Below are 20,549 nucleotides of genomic sequence, written 5' to 3'. Positions count from 1 at the left end.
CCGGTACAATATATATATTATTTATAAAATGTTTAAAAAAATACATGCAAACAAAACCACCATATGTGACTCGAACAAACTTCAGTCAACCATTTTACCGAAGTCATCACGTGACTGGATAGCGCAGGGTTATTGGCTCGAGCGCGTTAGCAGGGACTTGGTCGACTTTGGCATGAAACGTAATTTTCTGCTGTAATTTTACATGTGATCTGGCCGGATCTGAAACCCACCTTCGTTCTCGTTGTATTCATCTTGTAAAGAGGAATCCATGGAAGTCAAAACATCAGAACGTGCAAAAGATGGACTTGGTCGTGTTTGAAACTATACGCCTCATTTGTCACCAGCACTCCTAAGTATTTGAAGTTTTAATACCTCCTGTAGTTGATCCCATTTAACTTTATGAGTTTATCTTCATAATTATGGTCCTCCTGGAGCCTCCGTGGCTCAGGTGGCAGCGCATTGGCCTCTCATCGCTGGGTTCCGTGGTTCAAATCCTGGTCACTCCATGTGATATTTGTGCTGGACAAAGCAGAGGTGGGACAGGTTTTTCTCCAGGTACTCCAGTTTTCCCTGTCATCTTTCATTCCAGCCACACTCTCCACTATCATGTCATTCCATCTGTCATTCATTAATCATTGCCCCAGAGGAGTGTGACAGGCTTCAGCAGCCGGCACATTTCCTATCCTCGCTGCTAGATGGGCCTTCATTAATTCCATTCCTGACCCGGTCGCATGACTTGAAACAGGCTGTGGATTTTCAATTATAGTCCTCCTAAATGGGAACAAGTTCTGAGTTTTGGCTTTATTCACTCTTTAAGTCCCATTTCTCCTCCCTCCTTTCCTAATCCGTCCAGTCCTTCCTCGAGATCTTTCAATCATAAAAATATACCAACATCGTCAGCAGAGGCTAGATTCTGGATTACTGACCTCAGCCTTTCTCGTTACACGTTCCAGAACCACGCTGAAGGGCAGTCGTATGGACATCACTTGCAGATATACAATTCAACATTCACTTGTGGTTCACTTCCAAAGCAGCCTTGGTAGAAGATTGAAGCTGACAGTTTATCGAACAGTCCTATGACTGAAACATGGACAGTGACCAGAGCAGATAAATTTGAAATTGCCTTGTAAATATAGACAAGGTAACATTCTAATTGCTGTATTTGTAACAAAAGGGAATGCTGTAGATAAAAATGTTCATATTTGGCATTTAAAAAAATGAAAAATCACAACACTCAACTCTGATGTTAGCGAGCAAGTTGGTCGTGCAGTTTGGAGCTGTATAGCTTTAAGCTTGTATTCAGTAGATGGAGGTTTGAACGATACATCAGCAGCTCTAAGGATGATTTTCCGTGGGTTTCCATTTTTACACCAGGCTGCGCTTTAAGACCATGGCTATTTCCTCCCAAACCTAGCCCTTCCTTCTCCCTCCATTGCTGATAGCCTGTCTGTGTTAGTGCTGTATTAAACCTCTAGAAATAAAAGCAACAATGAGGCTTTAGAACAGTAATGGATCTTGTAGCACATAACGCGATAAGTTGTCAGAAACAGGAAGCTATTTCACTGGCTTGAAATCCTGTCCATTGAAAAGTCACGTTCCTGTGGTTTGGATTCCATGTAAAACTGGAGGCCCTGTGGCTATGATCAGGACATCAACAGTCACCTAAAACGACAAGCTTCTTTTTTCACTTTAATAAACAGAAAGCATATATTGATGAACATGTGCTTTACTAAGAGAGGAAAAGTCTTCTTGTAGATAATACAATAAATCAAAGAACGTATAGCATTTGAGGCTTCCACGGCTGCCATTATGAACCAAGTCTGTATTTTCAGGGCTTGCCGGCCATTTTCTAGGAGCATGTGGTCATCCCGACGTTTCACAGAAGTCTGTGTTCGGCATCTTCAAAGGTTATAAATATCATCGTTAAGTCAATATTAACATAATTAATGTTACATCATTACTAATAAAAAAAAAAAACATATAATGTATTGAAAAGTTGGGCCCTCAAGAAACATTCTTTCAGAAAGGTATCTTCAGAGGTTTGGAATAACTTCGATGGCTATGAAGCTCTCATTTGAATGGAGTGGTGTCACAGTTCCTCCTCAGTATATAGTGCAGGCTGTGGTCCGCCATGGTGGGAGCGATCGCTGTCTGGTTGTTTTTGACCAATGATTGAAGTAGTGTGGAGCCTGACATTGGTCACTCTGCCTTTGCGGAGAGAGAGGCAACTGATCATCCGTTGCTTTTTGTGACTTGTCGCGGCCACCATGTCCTCCAGGATTTAAGGTTTTCAAGACTGGAAACCTGGCTTTCTGGACCCAGTAACATTCCTCCTTATGGTTGAAGGATTTTGATGGCTTTCTCTTGTAGCTGGGTGTGGTAAGACACATTAGTTGACTGTACTTCGGTTTATGTCATGGCTTGATAGCAAAGAGTGTTCAGCGACTGATGACCTCTTGTCCCAGTCGTCTGTGCCGGTTGTGCTGGTTCATTCGGGTGGCAATGCTGTGTTTCATAGTGCCTAACTACACCTGGCCGCAGCTGCACGGGATCTTGTAGACAGACACCTGCTGTAGAAAGAAGATGGCGCTTGTCTTTAGCAAGCCTTAGCAACTCGTGGATTTTCTTCCTTGGCTTATATATGGTTTTTACTCCATTGGACTCCAGTAGCCTCCCTGTTATATCAGTTATCTTCCATATGTACAGCAGAAAGGCTTTAGCTGCCAGCCGCTCGTCTTTTTTTCCCTGATTGTTGGAGATTGAGTGCTCACTGTATATCTTTATGGTTGTATATGATAGCGTGCAGGGCCAAATTGAGGTGGCTGAGCTCCTTGTTTAAGTTCTGTGGTTGACAACTTCGTCTTGCATGATCAACTAGAGTTTTTATCACTTCTTATTTCTGTCGTGGATGGTGGTTGGACGTCTTCTGCAGATAGCGCTCTGTACGGGTCAGCTTGCGGTACACTGTGTGCCCCAAGGTTAAATCGTCCGTCTTCATTACCAAATCATCAAGGAAAGAGAGTTTTCCTTCGCTTTTTGTCTCCATAGTAAACTGAATATTGGTGCTATTCATATATGTAGGTATTTATGGTGATGTATTTTGCTAGTTTATATTAAGTTGGGTAAAATTATAATTGTTAACCTGCTATGTTACACTCGTGAGCAATTGAATTGGAGGTACCTGGCTAGTAGTGTTAGCTTTGTTGCTGGTGGCAATGCGGTGTGGCATGACTCCACAAGACTCTGGATGGGAAGCCATAATGATCCATGATCGCTTTACATCCTTCCGTAATCCACGAGGGTTGGTCAGAACAGGGTTCAGGCCATGCACATCCCTCTTGACAGCATCCAAAATGTGCTCAGTGGGATCGAGATCGGGGCTGCTCAGGGGCAAGCATCTTCACATCCGTGGAGTGCTCATCGAACCAGTCAGCCACAGTTTGGGAGGAGTGGACTGGAGCATTGTCTTGCTGTAGGTGCAGATCACCTGCATGGTGCTGAAGGCGAACCGAGGGGTGAACATGATCGGCCAGCAAGTTGTTGCCATATGTATCCTGGTGTCCCATTGCATCCCATATGAACGGTTCCCATATGAGTGTACCACCCCCATTGCCACTAGCCTGAACTGTACCCTGCTGGCAAGAGAGATCCATTGCCTCCTGTGGTTAACGACACCCTCATACCCGGCCATCAGCGTGTAGCAGGTGACGTTTTGCCATGCTTCGAACGTCCATTGGCGGTGTTGGCTTGCCCATCTCAGACTTCGTGGCTTATTACAGGTGTTGAGCAGAGGTATCTTCATGGGATGCTTGCTTGTGTACCCCATTTAAAGTTAAAAATTTCATTATTGTTCCGTATTGAATAGAGCAATATACAATATTAAATAGAAGGAAGGATCCACCTTTCAATACTCCGTTGTTACGTTGAACCAAATAGAAGTTACAACCTGTTCATTTGGGACCAGTTTCAACACATTTGAAGTGTCATCATCAGCCAATGAGTAAAGCAGTGCAAAAATTAAGTCATACAGGTCTATAAACAACTAACACAATGATCACAGGCAAAAATTCAACACTATTTCGTGCCGAAGCAATTCCTGTAGATGTTCATAACACAATGATCACAGTCAAAAGAGTAAAAAGGGCACTACTATTTCGTGCCGAAACAAATGCAGTTGAAGTTCATAAGCAGGTCTAGTACAATCCTGTTATGCCGCATTCACATATGAAGATGTAAGAAGATGTTGTATTTGAGATCGATAACGAGTTAAAGGACTTGTTTTAATATGCAAACTTGAAGGATAACTTGTTATGAAATTGAACTTGTGATATGCAGTTATGTATAGTTGTTGCTAGGCAGGTCTTGTAGGCATTTGTTTCTCCGGCCGAAGAGTAAAAGGTGACGTAATTGAAGTTTTAGGAAAACAATGTAGGACTTAATTTTGACGATTCGAAGCGGATATATAATTAAAAATAATTTAAATTGTTAAAAAGAATAAAAGCAGATAAAAATATATAAAAAATAGGAGGAAAATTTAAAAGAAATTGCATATATTGTGACCGTTCACAACGTCACCTATAGTATGTTATGATATCCAGGAGATGAAATACCGTATGCCATTTTCGGCGTCATTCTGTGGTAAAAACTGTCCAAGTTAGGATTTATCCACCCGCTCCGGGATGCGATTTGCAGTATGCCGGCTCGCGCAACCCAACTCTGGTTTGGAACAATAACAGTAAGTTATTTGTTAAATAGACCACCTAATCAATACAAAGTCTAGTCTTGGATGATTTACATAGATCTGTTAACTAATAGTGGTACATGTTTTGCCTTGTATGAAGGCATCATCAGCCATTGTCTTAACCTTAGATTGAAAATAAGCATCTAATTAACATGTAATAATAAAATGAATTTTAAAAATCTTGAAGAGATTTGAAGTAAAATAACATTAAAAATAACAATGATGGTTTTAAAAATATACAATGTGATGAGTTACAATGGTGGAAGTATTAACAAAATTAACATTAGAAGGCTGCTATAATAAGTACAATGGATAAAACATCAGACTGTTATCCAGCAAGTAGTAAGATTGCTGTAAAAATAAAGTTGACTGTCCGGTGGTTACAATTAGACGATGGCGAAAACTCATATATATTCAAAATAAAGAAGAGAGAATAAAAGTCGAAGGTTGGTCGAGAGATCCGAAAATAATCATAATCAGGAAGATAAAAGATGAAAGTCAGAGGCAAATGGTGAAGTTGTAGAACACATTGAATATATGAAGTTGTAGAATAGAAGTTGAAGAACAGTTTTAAATTGGATCTCTATGGACCATCTCAATTTGAAGCAATGCTCAAATGTTGCAAAATTGTGAGTTTGTTGATATTCTAGTCGAAAAGGCATATAACAGTGGAATCTGTAAAAGGGAACAAACTTAGAGTTAATTGTGTGAAAAGGTGTTTTAAAATTATTGAAGTAGAATCGTGTTCACTTACCATTTGACGATTAGTTATTAGTTAACAGATCTATGTAAATCATCCAAGACTAGACTTTGTATTGATTAGGTGGTCTATTTAACAAATAACTTACTTTTATTATTCCAATCAAATATCATCAATACGGACCAAAAATGATATTTATTACATGTAAAACCAACTCTAGTTGTCGGTAATTAGCAGCGAGGCATTGCAGGAGTGCTGGTACTGGAAGTTTTCTCACTCCAACCTCGACCGAGACGGAAAGAGACGCGTTATCACGTGACAGAGAATCTAGGTCACTAGCGGAGCTCAGGGAGTACATCCAACGTGATAACTAACATTATACCCTCTTTCCCTCATTCATTCACCACTGCCAACTCATCAAGTTCAATTGTTTTTCCCCTGATAATTTTTATAAATCGCAAAATACTCTACGGAGAGTCACGTGCAAACATTCATTTGAATCAGGGAATTTTACACATAATTATGAGACCGAGAAGTGTTCTACATAATTGAAAGAACGGTAGCTACGCCGTAACAAGGGCCCGTCTTAATGGTTAGCAGATGTTGGGTCCCAACCGCGGCAGCCAGCTCAAGGATTCCCCTGGCGCTCGTCATCATTCACCGACAGAGACAAAAGGACGCTTTTAAGATTGCTTGAGAATCTACAAATCTATTTTAATATTATTCACTCAGTGAAAATAGGAATACAGGAGCTACAATTTGATATCCTGTTCGTCACTCTATGTTGCGTATTACGGAGCACATTTTGAGAAGGGGGTGTGTTTTACCCCCACTGCTAGTACCACGGCATCTCGCCTATATAGTAAGGGGCTGAGGAACGGACACCACCAGTTCATTTTCAGTTCAATGCCAGTTCTTTACCAGTTCGTCGTGATTTGTGTGCGAGTCTTTTATGAAGAAATCATTCTGTAATGTGAGCAGTGTAATGCAGTGATTTATTAAAGTCTGTGAATGTATGTGGAAATAACCACAATCTGAGTAAGTTGTTTGCGCATACAGTGTGCCGCTAACAAATATAGTAGGAACGGTATGAAACCGTGATGATCGCTGTCCGTGTGTCGAAGAGGTCTTGCATCGGGCCTCATATATGTCTAAACTGATACGGCCCAATTAACATAAATAGGCACGTATTTAACGAAGTGCGTGGAGCGAGTGTACTCGATATGAATGTGAAATATAAGGAAAGGAAATGAACGGGTCATTGTCGGCATGATTCAGGGAAGTGCCTTGTTAGATCGATCCATAATGCAGTAGAGAGCTCGACTTACGTGTGACTAAGTGCAGTAGAGTATGCCTGAATTATTGTTGTGTAATATGAGAGTGCTAACACATTAGTGGCCTAACCAGTGATGTTTCTAAGTGACCCAGTGGAGCTTCAGGACTTAGGGGGCTGTCACACAGGCTCGATCGAACTACTGCGATCAACCGACTAAGTAAACAAACCTACAGAGGGCAGTGGCATCAGTCACACAGCATCGATCGTCAGCGATCAACTACGAGCGATGAAGATCGACTAATTTGTGAAAACAAACGTGTCCGTTTTTCAGTCGCAGTCGTTCGATAATGGTGGACGCAACATAGTGATCTGTTGATGAAATCGAAACATTAATTTGCTTTGTGTATGAAAACAAAGTGGTGTATAATCCTAGACTCCCTGGATATAGTAATAGGGAGACCGTGAACTTTGTATGGCATTCTATAGCGTCGAGAATTGGGACAAAAACTGGTAAGTAATTATTAGATTTATTACGATTATCTTATGAATAGTGTTATCTTAGATTAATTATTGATAAAATATATTATACGGAATAGATTGGTAAAAAAAGTTACACTGGGGGAAGTAGTAATTATCATTCTTGTAACTTAATTGCAGAATTAATTGGAAAATATAAGCAGTGCTTTCCTAACCTCCATCTCGTACGTAATGAAATGAATACCATTGTTCGCTTTAATGACAAATAAGTGTAGGCCTATGCCATAAGTAGGCCTACTACATGTATATTTTCTTTGTCACAATATTCTGATTAATTGTTTCAGGAAAAAGTTGTGCCAAAACATAGCAAATTCTGAGGGCTGGATATCGAACTTGGAGAGATAACATCCTCCCTCTCCTCCCAGGTTCTGCTGTACAGAAAACATAAATTGGGTCTACTTCAATGCCCTCAACTTTCTGGAACTCTTCATTGCTGGAAGAAGGTACAATTCTGTAATATTTACTTTTAAAAGTAGGCCTACACTACAGACCAGTGTTCTAGTTGTGAAAGAGTGAGGGGAAGATTCAGTCTGTAGGCCATAAGTTCCACCCATCTGTTCATTAATTTATCAGATGTAACTGGAAGTAATATAATCTAACCTAACAATCATCTTACTAAAATAATTACGGCAGTATTGAAAGTAACGATTTCTTAAACAGAAGGCTTGTGTCCAGACTAAAATGTAGCTCCAATTTAGAAGAATTGCATTAATATGTTGTTCATTTTTTTTTCAGTTCCATAACAAACACATCTATGGAAGTGGCACCTGGTGTATGAGAGCATTTTTACCAAGCTGAAATAGAGGAGGAAGCAGAAATAATTTGTGTTGGAGGGGTCTAACTCCTGCAGTTCAGAAATTACTGAAGGGACTTCAACTTCCAGTCCAGTGGCTTCTGCTTCTACAAACAGCTCTGCCAGCAGTTAAAAATAAAAGAAACAGAAATGTGAAAGTGACAGTGACGTGTTAAGTAAATATTTAGAAAAGATACTGAAGTGAAAAGAAAATATAATCAATGTTATTTTTAGTGTCTTCATGATGACATGGAAATAATGAGTGAACTAGGTCGAAGGGTTTTCAAAGTTAAAATTCAGGAACTGTTGTATACAGTGTTAGACCAAGAAAGAATCTTTAAAAAAATATGTTCTTGAGAAATGTTCTACTTTTTGAATTAAATCAGTTTTCGTTATACTTATCTATCAATATTTATTGGAATCCTCATTGAGTTATGTGTATTAGCACCTGATGGGAAAGTAACCTTAACTCCAATTTTTATTAATTATTAGCATTATTACAACATCTTAATTTGTATATTTTATGTGGTAGAACATGTTCTGTATGGTTTACAAGGAAAGGAGTATTTTGAAATACATGTAGTAGGTCCTTTCTGTGTGTATGTAGTAAGCAGTTGTACAGCACAGGTGGTTTGAAACCAGACCGGCATATTGGTAGTTCTGTCCAAGAGCTGACTTCCTCCTTACGGTATACTGTTGATCGCAACTGCAAACTCATTGCACTAGGTTTATACAGCACAGGTGGTCTGAAACCAGAGCAGTGTAAAGACATGAGTAGTTTTGTCCAGGAGGTGACTGCCTTCTTACAGAATACTGTTGATCGCAACTGCAAGCTCATTGCACTAGGTTTGTACAGCACAGGTGGTCTGAAACCAGAGCAGTGTAAAGACATGAGTAGTTTTGTCCAGGAGGTGACTGCCTTCTTACAGAATACTGTTGATCGCATATGCAAGCTCATTGCATTGCGTTTACTGCATTTATATTCAATGTTGCATACTATACTGCCATCCTGGGAGAATACACATCCTAAATACCTATTTGAAATTATCTACGTGTTCCAGTTTTGTATTCTCAACCTGACATTCAGTTCTCTTTTAGGTGTCTTCCCTACTGCTATCACTTTAGTCTTGAAACGACTCATTTTCATGTCATATTCATTGCATCCTTTTTGAAGTTGCAAGATATTAGATTGCACAGTTTCAATAGACCAAGTCATTCGCATAGGACAAAATTCTTACTACAGTTATACCTGATAGAATCCCTCCCTGCCACATTATACCTTTGTAACTTAGGTAGCCTTTATCTCCTCATTCCAAGTACTCTCCTGCCATTGGTACCTGTTTGCACCAGCAATCACTACTTTCATGTCTGTTACCGTACTTATAATTTATTAATAACATATAGGCCTACAGAGAGCATCAAGGTAGACCGGTTATTTTATTTCTTGTGCTGTAGATCCATGTAAACAATGAAAAACAAAGGTGAGAAATTCATTTGTAACTATTTTGACAGGTGTTTCTATCAATGTTTTGAAGATTTTAATCTACAAAATAAAAAACTGCATTTTGTGTGATGTGGTATTAAGGGGGTATGATGGCAGAACATGTACATATTTATAAAAAATACATTCATATGACAGTTACATGCTTGTAATAAAAGGTTGAGTAGATTAATTACCCTGTAAGTCAATCCAAGATCTTACAAGACCCATACACCCTACTCTGTCAAACATTAATTTATATAATCAGTATTTACAAACAGTTTTGACAGGCAATGTAAGATATAGCAAAATTAAATAATTTACCACCTGAGCAACAGGCCTAAATAACATTTTACTGTAGACGGCAATAGTATTTAGTTGTTAGAAAGGCATACCGGTACTCTTCACTTCTAAAAATAGAAGGCAAGGTGCTTGTTATTAGCACCTATTATTGCTTGCAGTGTTTGGTTCTCATTTTCGGTGAAATTGAAGACAAAGTTTTCATTTTCCTTGAACTGATTCATAAGGAAAGTATTTCAGGATGGATAGATAGGCTTGGTAGTGTTCATATCAGTAAAGAAGTTACACATGAACAATACACAGAAAGGCAAAATCAACATTGAGGTAAGAAAGAGAGTCCTACCAGACCTTTGCAGAAAATGTTGTTACTCTTTACCAAGGAGTTTACCAGCAACTTGGATGGAAGTGCAGGATTTATATTAATTGGTTTATTATTGCCAAGTGAGCATTTAGATCAGCTTGCCAGTGCAAAGTTTGGGGAGACAGTACTTTATGCTTAGTGATGAAGGTAATAAACAAGACCTTGTGTGTAATTTACATGTAGTTGTGACAAGTATCAGTCTATTACACTGCCAACTTACTTATTAGAACAATATTCCAGAAGCTTTTCCTATAGTTATTAAGCTAGTGTGCAGAGCACTAGCCTCACCTGAACTCCTCAAGAAATGTACACATATTTGAATACACAGAACCCTAAAGAGAATTTACTTTGGAAGAGATATCCATAGACAACCTTTCTTCACAGCAATTTGGTAAAATTAGCTGCTTTTGAAGCTGCTGTAGTCTTCAATGATATAAGTTAAGACAGGGTTGTCATTCTTGCAAAGTTTGGATATGGACCTGGATTCTTTGTACAAAACACAGTAGGGCCTACAGAAATTCAGCAACATCCTTGTCATGAAAGCAGTATGATACTATTCTGAACATGGCACAATAACAAAGAAGAGGAGAGGCAACAAGAGATTTGCAGAGGATCATGACGGAGAGAAACAGTGTGAGGAACTCCATTGCTTTTTTCATTTTCACAATATTCAGAGGATATGTGCACTTTTCTTTCTTTCATAATTATTTACAGGATTGTAATGAAACTTGACACACTATTTCTACATTAGGTAATGTAAATTTTGACTGGAAGCATTTCTTGAAATGTCTATTATTTTGGTAGGTGGGATCTCACCAAGTGGTATGAAAAAAAAAAACTTAACCTCCATCTAATAAACATCTCAAAATATCATTTGAAAAGACAGTAATTATGCCCCAAGATCCAGCATCATTAAAGCAAATAAGCATTAATGGTATTAGTCTTATATTTGAAGTACAATGAGCCACTGTTATGAGGCTTTTGTTGGAATTTTCACCCTGTCAATAATTCTGGCTGTAGTGCTCTATGAATGGCATCACATATATTAGGAACAAATCCACTGATGTATTGTGAGCAATCCTAAATCTGTATGAGTCACCAATGACCAGAAACCTGTAGGCCTAAATAAATATATTTCCACTGTTGATTGTAGCACCTTCAAATTATGAATTCAAATTGATGTGCATAACAGTTTTCAGTCCTTTTTGTCAATACTTTATTAGAATCCTATAGAATGCAAAGAAATGTACCTGCCACTAATCTTTTATTTGATATATTTTGCCACGGATATACAGTAGTTGTTTTGGAGGTGAACATCACTTCTGACTTTAAACCTTAAAAAAATCGTTGAGAATATTGAATTTGATAGTGTCAGCCTTTCCTCAGAACTTATACTTTTCCTGTAATTTGTTTGCCTGGTGTTTATTAGTGACTTCATTTTTTCCTCTAATTCCTTCTACCGTAATTATTGATGGGCATTCGGTACTAGTTCCTGAATTTTTCTTCGTCATTCCACAACGAAGGCACACTTTGGTGGAATTCTCCATGGATCTTTACCTTGTCCACTGCGATCGTCTGGTTCTTTCCTTTCTCCTAATATATTCATAGGTTAGAAACATATTTCCACCCGAATTATCGCTTTCACAACACATTCTTTTTCTCTCATGAATATGAATACGTCTGTAGCCTGTACGGTACTGGGCGGGAGTATCAGCTGTTTCCGGGCAGTCAATCCCTCTCGATCGATGAGCAGTGTGACAAGGTAAATGAATTTAGTCGTTAGTACTCGATGCCAGTTGGTCGCTCTTTATCATTCGATGCTCTGTGTGACAGCGGGCTTAGAGTAGCTGTCAATTAAAAGGATAGTTGGATGAGAGGGGAAAAATGTCGGGCTTCAGGGACACAACCGATGTTAGGTTGGGATGCTTGTGTCATTAAGCAGATCCAGCCATACGTTTAATCTGTGATGTGTAATATAAACTAATGCATTCACATGAGATAACTTCCCCTCATTTACATAAGGAGTCTACAAGAACGTCGGAGTGAACGGGACATCTAGCGGCCTGCTGGAATTTCACCTGGTGTAGCAGAGATCGTCTGGAACTTCGCACGAGATCAAGCCGTCATGTTCGTGACTTGCCAGTTGGTCACCAAAGGATTTCACATCGCTGAAGGTATCATGCAGTCCGAATAAACACATGGGTGTGCCCTCCTGTAATGCTGTGTTCATGGTTTTTACCGAAGGATGAGTACATTTCCAATCATTTGTAGCTTTGAAGGTCATTTCCTATTGTAAATATAGAGTAAATTTGCATGTAGTTGTAACGTAGATTGCCTATATGCTATTTCAGGGGGATAAAAATAATTTTATTTTGTTTTCTTTAAATGGAATGCCTTCATCATGGTTTGGAATAACCACATTTTACTTCCGTTTTTATAAGGGTTTTGGTAATGCATGACGTAGTTCTAAGGACCTTAGATTAATTAAGTGTGAAGCGCTGTCGAGTAAAGAGGGCTTAAATATTCTGTAAAAATGACTCCAGTTATCATCTTCTCCATAGCAAATATGAGTCATCAAAGATCTCTCAGTAATTGACTTTGTTTTTTATTTGTACTTCACACCTGACAGGGAGTCCTCCTAACTAGTAATTAAGGCTGCTGAAACAACGGATGGAGACATGACATTGGGGGTATCGTCGAATTATTTAGCTTGTGAGTGTGTGGTGTAATTCGGACCCATGTGGCAGGGGTTCATCATTAAATAGCATTGTATTCGAGGTAGCGAGAGGAAGAACAAGACAACTAGGCAGGCTGTAGCCCTGATGTATATTGTGAAGTAGAAATGTAAAGTTTCCCCTAGAGTCTGTTATTAATATGCGCGAAGTGGATACTGTGCTACGAAGATGACTATTACGGCCGGATTTAGAGCCAATATTTAATGTGCTGCCATTGTGGCCAGAAAAGAAAGAAGTGAGATTATTTGCCGTGAAGCAATTGTATGAGAGGACCCAGTGGCCGCTATTTGGAAGTGGGTTGTGGGCGACTCACAGCTGGGAGATTTACGAGCCCGTCAAAGGGACGCAGTATAGTGTCTGCTCCATTGAAAGGGAAAACAATACAAGTAGTTGGATCATTCCTCTCGGCACAGCGATTACGCGCTCCAATTTAAATATTACCAACGTCGCATAGATTCCAATGTGCATTAAAGGAAGTGTCCCTCCAATTTCTTTCCTTAATTATTTACAGCGTGCAGGGAATTCCAGGTTAAATATACCCCATCTCAGAAGATCCTGAGTTCATTCCAGGAGACAGTGAAAGCTTTTACTTACTGCCACCAGCAACAGGTGATTTGTACCATCTGTGGCTCATCGTGTGTGTTTGAAATGTATTTGTTCTTACCCATCTCTTGCAGGAAGTGCTATGATACTCTGTCTATGATGTTAGGGTATTAGAGTTGCTTTATTTTTGTCCGCAGGTACCAACGTTGTGTAAATAATGTCGTGTTATGTGTATTGATAAAAATCTTAATGAAACGGGCGTGTGTATTATATTGCATATTCAGCAATGACTAATTTAGGGAAGTGTTGTGATATAACTTTCAAAGGTTCAAAAACGTATTCATACGTCCACTTCAGTTCATAGGATATCGTAACTTGATATAATTTGAATGTATTGATTCTCAACAGGTAAACAGAATTACAGCAGGGTGTGTCCATACTAATTAAGCGTGTGCGCAAAGTGATAAGTGTAAATGATTCGAGAGGAAACGCCTCTCTAAGTTTGAAATAGTGTAAATGATTCAGGATGAAAGGCTTCTTTGAATTTGAAATAATTTAACGTCGAATGAGGTGTATAGAGAGAGACTAGCGAACATTCACAACGTCAAAATAAATCTAATTAATATTTGTAAAGTGCGTTGTATGGCATATCCATGTTAATAAAATGTGTTTCAGTAGTATAGTAAAATTGTTATACAAGGTATTGTTTCTCTTCTCATTAGTAATGTACTAGTGTTCCTCTCATAATTAATATTCCCCTACTATAGAGATTATTAGAAATTATCGCCCCATCGGACGCTCCAGTCAGACCCGAATGCTATACCGACTCAGCGAATCATTCTAGCAGGGGATGGTGAGACTTCGATAACCGGGCTGAGTTCGAAGCTCATTGGAGGTGCTCCATTCTAATATCATATTTCATGAACCACAGTAACTTGTTTATGTATTGAAGCCTTGGACAGGTACAATATATATTATTTTTAAAATTTATATATCCGCTTCGAATTGTCGAAATTAAGTCCTACATTGTTTTCCTAAGACTTAAATTACATCATCTGTTACTCTTCGGCCGGAGAAACAAATGCCTACAAGACCTGCCTAGCAACAACTATACATAACTGCATATCACAAGTTCAATTTCATAACAAGTTATCCTTCAAGTTTGCATATTAGAACAAGTCCTTTAACTCGTTATCGATCTCAAATACAACATCTTCTTACATCTTCATATGTGAATGCGGCATAACAGGATTGTACTAGACCTGCTTATGAACTTCAACTGCATTTGTTTCGGCACGAAATAGTAGTGCTCTTTTTACTCTTTGGACTGTGATCATTGTGTTATGAACATCTACAGGAATTGCTTCGGCACGAAATAGTGTTGAATTTTTGCCTGTGATAATTGTGTTAGTTGTTTATAGACCTGTATGACTTAATTTTTGCACTGCTTTGCTCATTGGCTGATGATGACACTTCAAATGTGTTGAAACTGGTCCCAAATGAACAGGTTGTAACTTCTGTTTGGTTCAACTTAACAACAGAGTATTGAAAGGTGGATCATTCCTTCTATTTAATATTGTATATGTGTACCCCGTTGCGAGGAGATGGTTCTGGATGTATGGCTACTTGCGCAACGCTGTTGTCCAGCATTGAATTGACGAGTGATCTGCTGCGCTATCGCCCATCTATCCGCTCGTATGATTCGAGCTAGCCGACGGCTACCCCTGTCATCAGTGAGTCGTACACCATGACGGTTGACCCTCGCAGTAATGGTTTTGCCCAAATCCACGTGCTCGTGGTACAGTCATGAAACATTGGCCCTTGCAAAGCCTGCACGACTTCAGATATGGAGTGGCTCATACGTCCGGCACCAATAATCTGGCCGTGATCAAATGTACCATCCTCTGGTCAACTGTTACTAATACAGCCTGTACGAGGTCTGACGTCCTCACTGTTACATGCCACGCCGTTCTGTTACATTCACCGGGCCGAGCACAGCACCATTTCCCCACTACGCCCAGCTATGTTTCATTCAATTGCTCAAGAACATATATTAGAGAAACTGGACACCGATTTGAAGATAAATTGATAGTTTCACTTCTTGAATACATTCTTGCTGACCTGCTCACTTCTTTTTCTAATTTTAGGGCATGTATTACTCATATTACAAGAGACTTGTGCAAGCTCCAAGCTATATGGATGGTCTAAGTGAGATCATCAATGACAGGAAAACTGAATATCCATCGGTGATAAATTCTCTCCAGCGATTCAATCTATTTCCTGAGGTAAATTTGTGTATATATTTAAAATCTTTTATATACCTTGAAATTAAATTAGTGCAAATATTTTTGACATTTGTTTGCCATTTTTCTAGGTTATTATAGCTGCTTTATACCGTGTGTCATTGAGGATCTCGAAAGCACTTGACTTGAAGACCGTTGAATGCTGGATTGTGAATCGTTCTTATGATGATGTTACTAGTTGTGTGGGTTATGGAGACCCCATCTACTTTTACCTGAATGTAGTGTGGACATGTGCTGGCCTAACTATGAGTTTGATTTTCCTGTTTGGACTAGAACTGAGGTATGGCTTTTGCACTTACATTTTTTTTTATAATTTTGGCCTTTCTTTTTACTTACATAAAAGTGTTATTGTTTGAGTCATCAGTCCATAGACTGGGTTGATGCAACTTCCATGCCACCCTATCCGGTGCTAACCTTTTCATTTCTATTTAACTACTATATCCTACATCTATTCTAATCTGTCATATTCATACCTTGGTCTACCCCTGCCGTTCTTACTGCCTACACTTCCCTCAAAAACAAACTGAACAAGACCTAGGTGTCTTGATATGTGCCCTATCATTCTGTCTGCTGCTGCACGGTGTAGGCCCCGGGTTCGATTCCCGGCCAGGTCAGGGATTTTTGCCTGGATCTGAGGGCTGGTTCGAGGTGCACTCAGCGTACGTGATTAAAATTGAGGAGCTCTCTGACGGTGAGACGGTGGCCCGGGTCTAGAAAGCCAAGAATAACAGCCGAGAGGATTTGTCGTGCTGACCACACACCACCTCCTAATCTACAGGCCTTCGGGCTGAGCAGCAGTTGCTTGGTAAACCTTGGCTCTTGGAGGCTGTTGCGCCATGGGGTTTCTGTCATTCTGTCTCTTTTCTTGTCAAATTTCACCGAATCATTCTCCTTTCACTAATTCATTTCAGTATCTCTTTATTTGTGATTTGATTTACCCGCATCATCTTCAGCATTCTTCTGTAACACCACATTTCAAAAGCTTCTGTTCTCTTTCTGAACTCGTTATCATCCATGTTTCACTTCCATACAATGCCACACTCCAGACAAAAGTCTTCAAATATTTCTTTCTAATTCCTATATCAATGTTCGAAGTGAGCAAATTTCTTTTCTTATGAAAGGCCTTCCTTACTTGTGTTAGTCTGCATTTTATGTCCTCCTTACTTCTGCCATCATTAGTTATTTTACTACCCAAGTAACAATATTTATCTACTTCCTTTAAGACTTCATTTCCTAATCTAACATATCCTGCACCATTGGACTCGCATAGGCAGGGTATCGCTCTGCATTGTGATTTTATTTGACGTAAATAAATATCACACGAGAACACGTTCACTTCCTTGTATAAATTACTGCATTTACACTGTACGTCACATCACACAGTTACACACAGTAGCAAATGACACTATATACAACACTCAATAGCGGAGTACCCTGAAGTCGATTCTGTGAAGTACAGATATCAACAACACTGACGCACGCACTATAACATACTCTGTGGAATTCACCGCCTCACTTGAGTCCAATCCTCAGACTGCTCCTCGGAGCCCAACAGTCGCTCCCAGTCCATCACTTGCCTGAATACCAAGAACTAAGAACTGAGAACTGCCTTCACTGACTGACAGCTCGATATTTATACCATTCGATCAACCAACTAGAATGATCGACTTCTGGAAGAGTTCTTACAACACTCTAATGAAACACACTCGAAACATCGATCGACCAGCTAGTCAAATGGGTACTCGAATGTTCTTTCAATATTGAAAAATGTACATGGAAATATCTACAACATTCGTAATGTCTCTACATGTATCTGGATAATAAAATCTTACAGTAAGTTACAAGAACCTTTCACCTATACCAAATTATAGTACAATAAGTCTAACATACAAACATTATGGAATTTTCTACCGCTTTCGACTCTATAGAACAATACGTATTTGAGGTTATACAATTTTATACTACACATTTACAGATAAACCATGTACTAGTCATGTTTAACACTTAATAAAAGATAATTTAGCATTAAATAAACTATAATTAAAATATATTAACCATACTAATTGAAGGTTTTACACCAATTACGATGTTGTACCTACGACAATTATCCCCCCTAAAACCTTCAATATCTACCCTTTATATTCCTTATTCTAGGTCTTAAATTATATCTAGGTGTCCTTATATCTATTTCTACGTCTCTCTTAGTCCTCACCATTCAGTTACACTTAGGCCACCTCAATCGCACTGTCTTCTCGTTGGCACTGTTGCAGTCCACATATCGCAGCTAGGTAGTTCAATCGATGGCCACCACCTTCCCATGGGGGATCCGCTGTGTCTGGCTGATGGTGTCCCTGTTCTCCGTAGCAATGATCCGCAGGTCCTTGCGAGGCAGTCAACACTCCACTGACTTTCCCCTTGGTCGTGCCTTTGTGTTCTGCTAGGGCCCACGCGCCTTCGTAGTCCGCCGGTGTGGTGCACGTCGTGGACTTGGCCCTGTTGAGTCTCCTCTTTTTCCGGAGTGCTGAATTCAACGTTCCTACCAGCATATGATTTTGTGCCCGGACTAGTGTCCTGGTTACTTGGCACCCTCGTTTGTTGGTTGCCGTCGCCACAAGGATCCCGTCGTCCCGTGGAGTTGTCATCTTCACGACGTCGGGGCCGCCATTGGTGCTTGCGGGCTTCACCCTTGTCTCCAGAGCTGTCGTGCTTTCACACAGTGCACTCGCTGTTTCCGCTGGGCCTTGAACTATGGACTCCACCATCGCTGCGATTATCCCGTCGTCCTGTGGAGTTGCCATCTTCACGACGCCGGAGCCGCCATCACTGCCTGCAGGCTTCACCCGTGTCTCCGGAGCTGCTGTGCTTTTACACAGCGCACTCGCCGTTTCCGCTGGGCCTTGAACTACGGACTCCACCATCGCTACAATGACCCCGTCGTCCTATGGAGTTGCCATCTCCACGACGCTGGAGCAGCCATCACTGGTTGCAGGATTTACCCGTGTCTCCGGAGCTGTCATAATTTCACACAGCGCATTCGCTCTTTCCGCTGGGCCTTGAACTACGGACTCCACCGCGGCTCGTACTTCGTTGTCCACCGACTTGATTTGGTTCTTTATTCCTTGAGACTGGGCCTCGATTTTCCACCCGAGCTTTTCAGACTGGGACTCGATTTTCCGCCCGGGTTTTTCGTATTGGGCATCGATACCCTTGAGTTTTTCGGACTGGGCCTGAATTAACGCAGTTAGTTGTGCTAACGTAGTGCATGCCGGTCGTTGGTTTCTTCCTCCGAGGTGACTTCGAAGTCGAAACTGTCTGGGTCCTCTCCGTTATCTATCAAATCCTGGCGCAGCATCACTTGTAGGTTCGCTTTTCTTCCAGCCGTCGGTAAACCTCGGGATGTCAGCACTTTCCGTAACACTAGCAAGCTCATTTGGTCGATCTTCACTGCTGAAGTCTTGAAGTGTCCTGTCACGGTCGCCAATTTATCGCTCTACGTTGCGATTTTGTTTGACGTAAATAAATATCACACGAGAACACGTTCACTTCCTTGTATAAATTACTGTATTTACACTGTACGTCACATCACACAGTTATACACAGTAGCAAATGACACTATTTACAACACTTAATAGCGGAGTACCCTGAAGTCGATTCTGTGAAGTACAGATATCAACAACACTGACGCGCGCACTATAACATACTCTGTGGAATTCACCGCCTCACTTGAGTCCAATCCTCAGACTGCTCCTCGGAGCCCAACAGTCGCTCCCAGTCCATCACTTGCCTGAGTACCAAGAACTAAGAACTGAGAACTGCCTTCACTGACTGACAGCTCGATATTTATACCATTCGATCAACCATCTGGAATGATCGACTTCTGGAAGAGTTCTTACAACACTCTAATGAAACACACTCGAAACATTGATTGACCAGCTAGTCGAATGGGTACCCGAATGTTCTTCCAATATTGAAAAATGTACATGGAAATATCTACAACATTCGTAATGTCTTTACATGTATCTGGATAATAAAAGCTTACAGTAAGTTACAAGAACCTTTCACCTATACCAAATTATAGTACAATAAGTCTAACATACAAACATTATGGAATTTTCTACCGCTTTCGACTCTATAGAACAATACGTATTTGAGGTTATACAATTTTATACTACATATTTACAGATAAACCATATACTAGTCATGTTTATCACTTAATAAAAGATAATTTAGCATTAAATAAATTATCATTAAAATATATTAACCATACTAATTGAAGGTTTTACACCAATTACGATGTCGTACCTACGACAAGGGCTGCCTGCGAAGAGGGTCCCTACCTGCTACCTGCATTATTATTATTATTATTATTATTATTATTATTATTATTATTATTATTATATCATGGTATGTTTATGGATCGACAATGTTCTGCCTGCAGCAGTAGTTGAAGTAGGGAGATACTCATTCCCCTCTTTATTTTTACATGCAGGGGCACAGTCGTTTGTCTTACTGATCCAGTTGAGGACAGTAGCGTTTTTAGGATATTGAAATCAGATAATTCTGTTTTTTGCCTTCTGGTATGTTAAGAGAACTCCTACAGGAGAAAATTCTCACATTTTAGCATCTTTTAATATCTGTAATATTCGAACAGACAATAAACAAATCATAATTATTACTGGTATCATAGCTGTCAGTAGTAGTAGTAGTAGTAGTAGTAGTAGTAGTAGTAGTAGTAGTAGTAGTAGTAGTAGTAAACTAATTTTATAATAATGTTATTTGC

At 39.8% G+C, this 20,549-nt stretch overlaps 1 protein-coding gene across 2 annotated transcripts in view; it reads left to right on the top strand.

The window, feature by feature from the left end:
- The window catches only part of LOC136864820 (protein C-mannosyl-transferase DPY19L1), a 573,453-nt gene that overhangs the window by 39,691 nt on the left and 513,213 nt on the right, over positions 1-20,549 (top strand). For both annotated transcript variants that reach the window (XM_067142260.2, XM_067142261.2), the window contains exons 3-4: positions 15,614-15,751; positions 15,841-16,049. In XM_067142260.2, coding sequence (XP_066998361.2) covers positions 15,614-15,751; positions 15,841-16,049 — 347 coding nt within the window. The remainder of the gene's footprint in view (positions 1-15,613; positions 15,752-15,840; positions 16,050-20,549) is intronic.

Source organism: Anabrus simplex, chromosome 2 (assembly GCF_040414725.1).
Source record: "Anabrus simplex isolate iqAnaSimp1 chromosome 2, ASM4041472v1, whole genome shotgun sequence".
Taxonomy (NCBI): domain Eukaryota; kingdom Metazoa; phylum Arthropoda; class Insecta; order Orthoptera; family Tettigoniidae; genus Anabrus; species Anabrus simplex.
The sequence above is the reverse complement of the archived record's forward strand: the minus strand, read 5'-3'. Positions and strand labels throughout refer to the sequence as shown.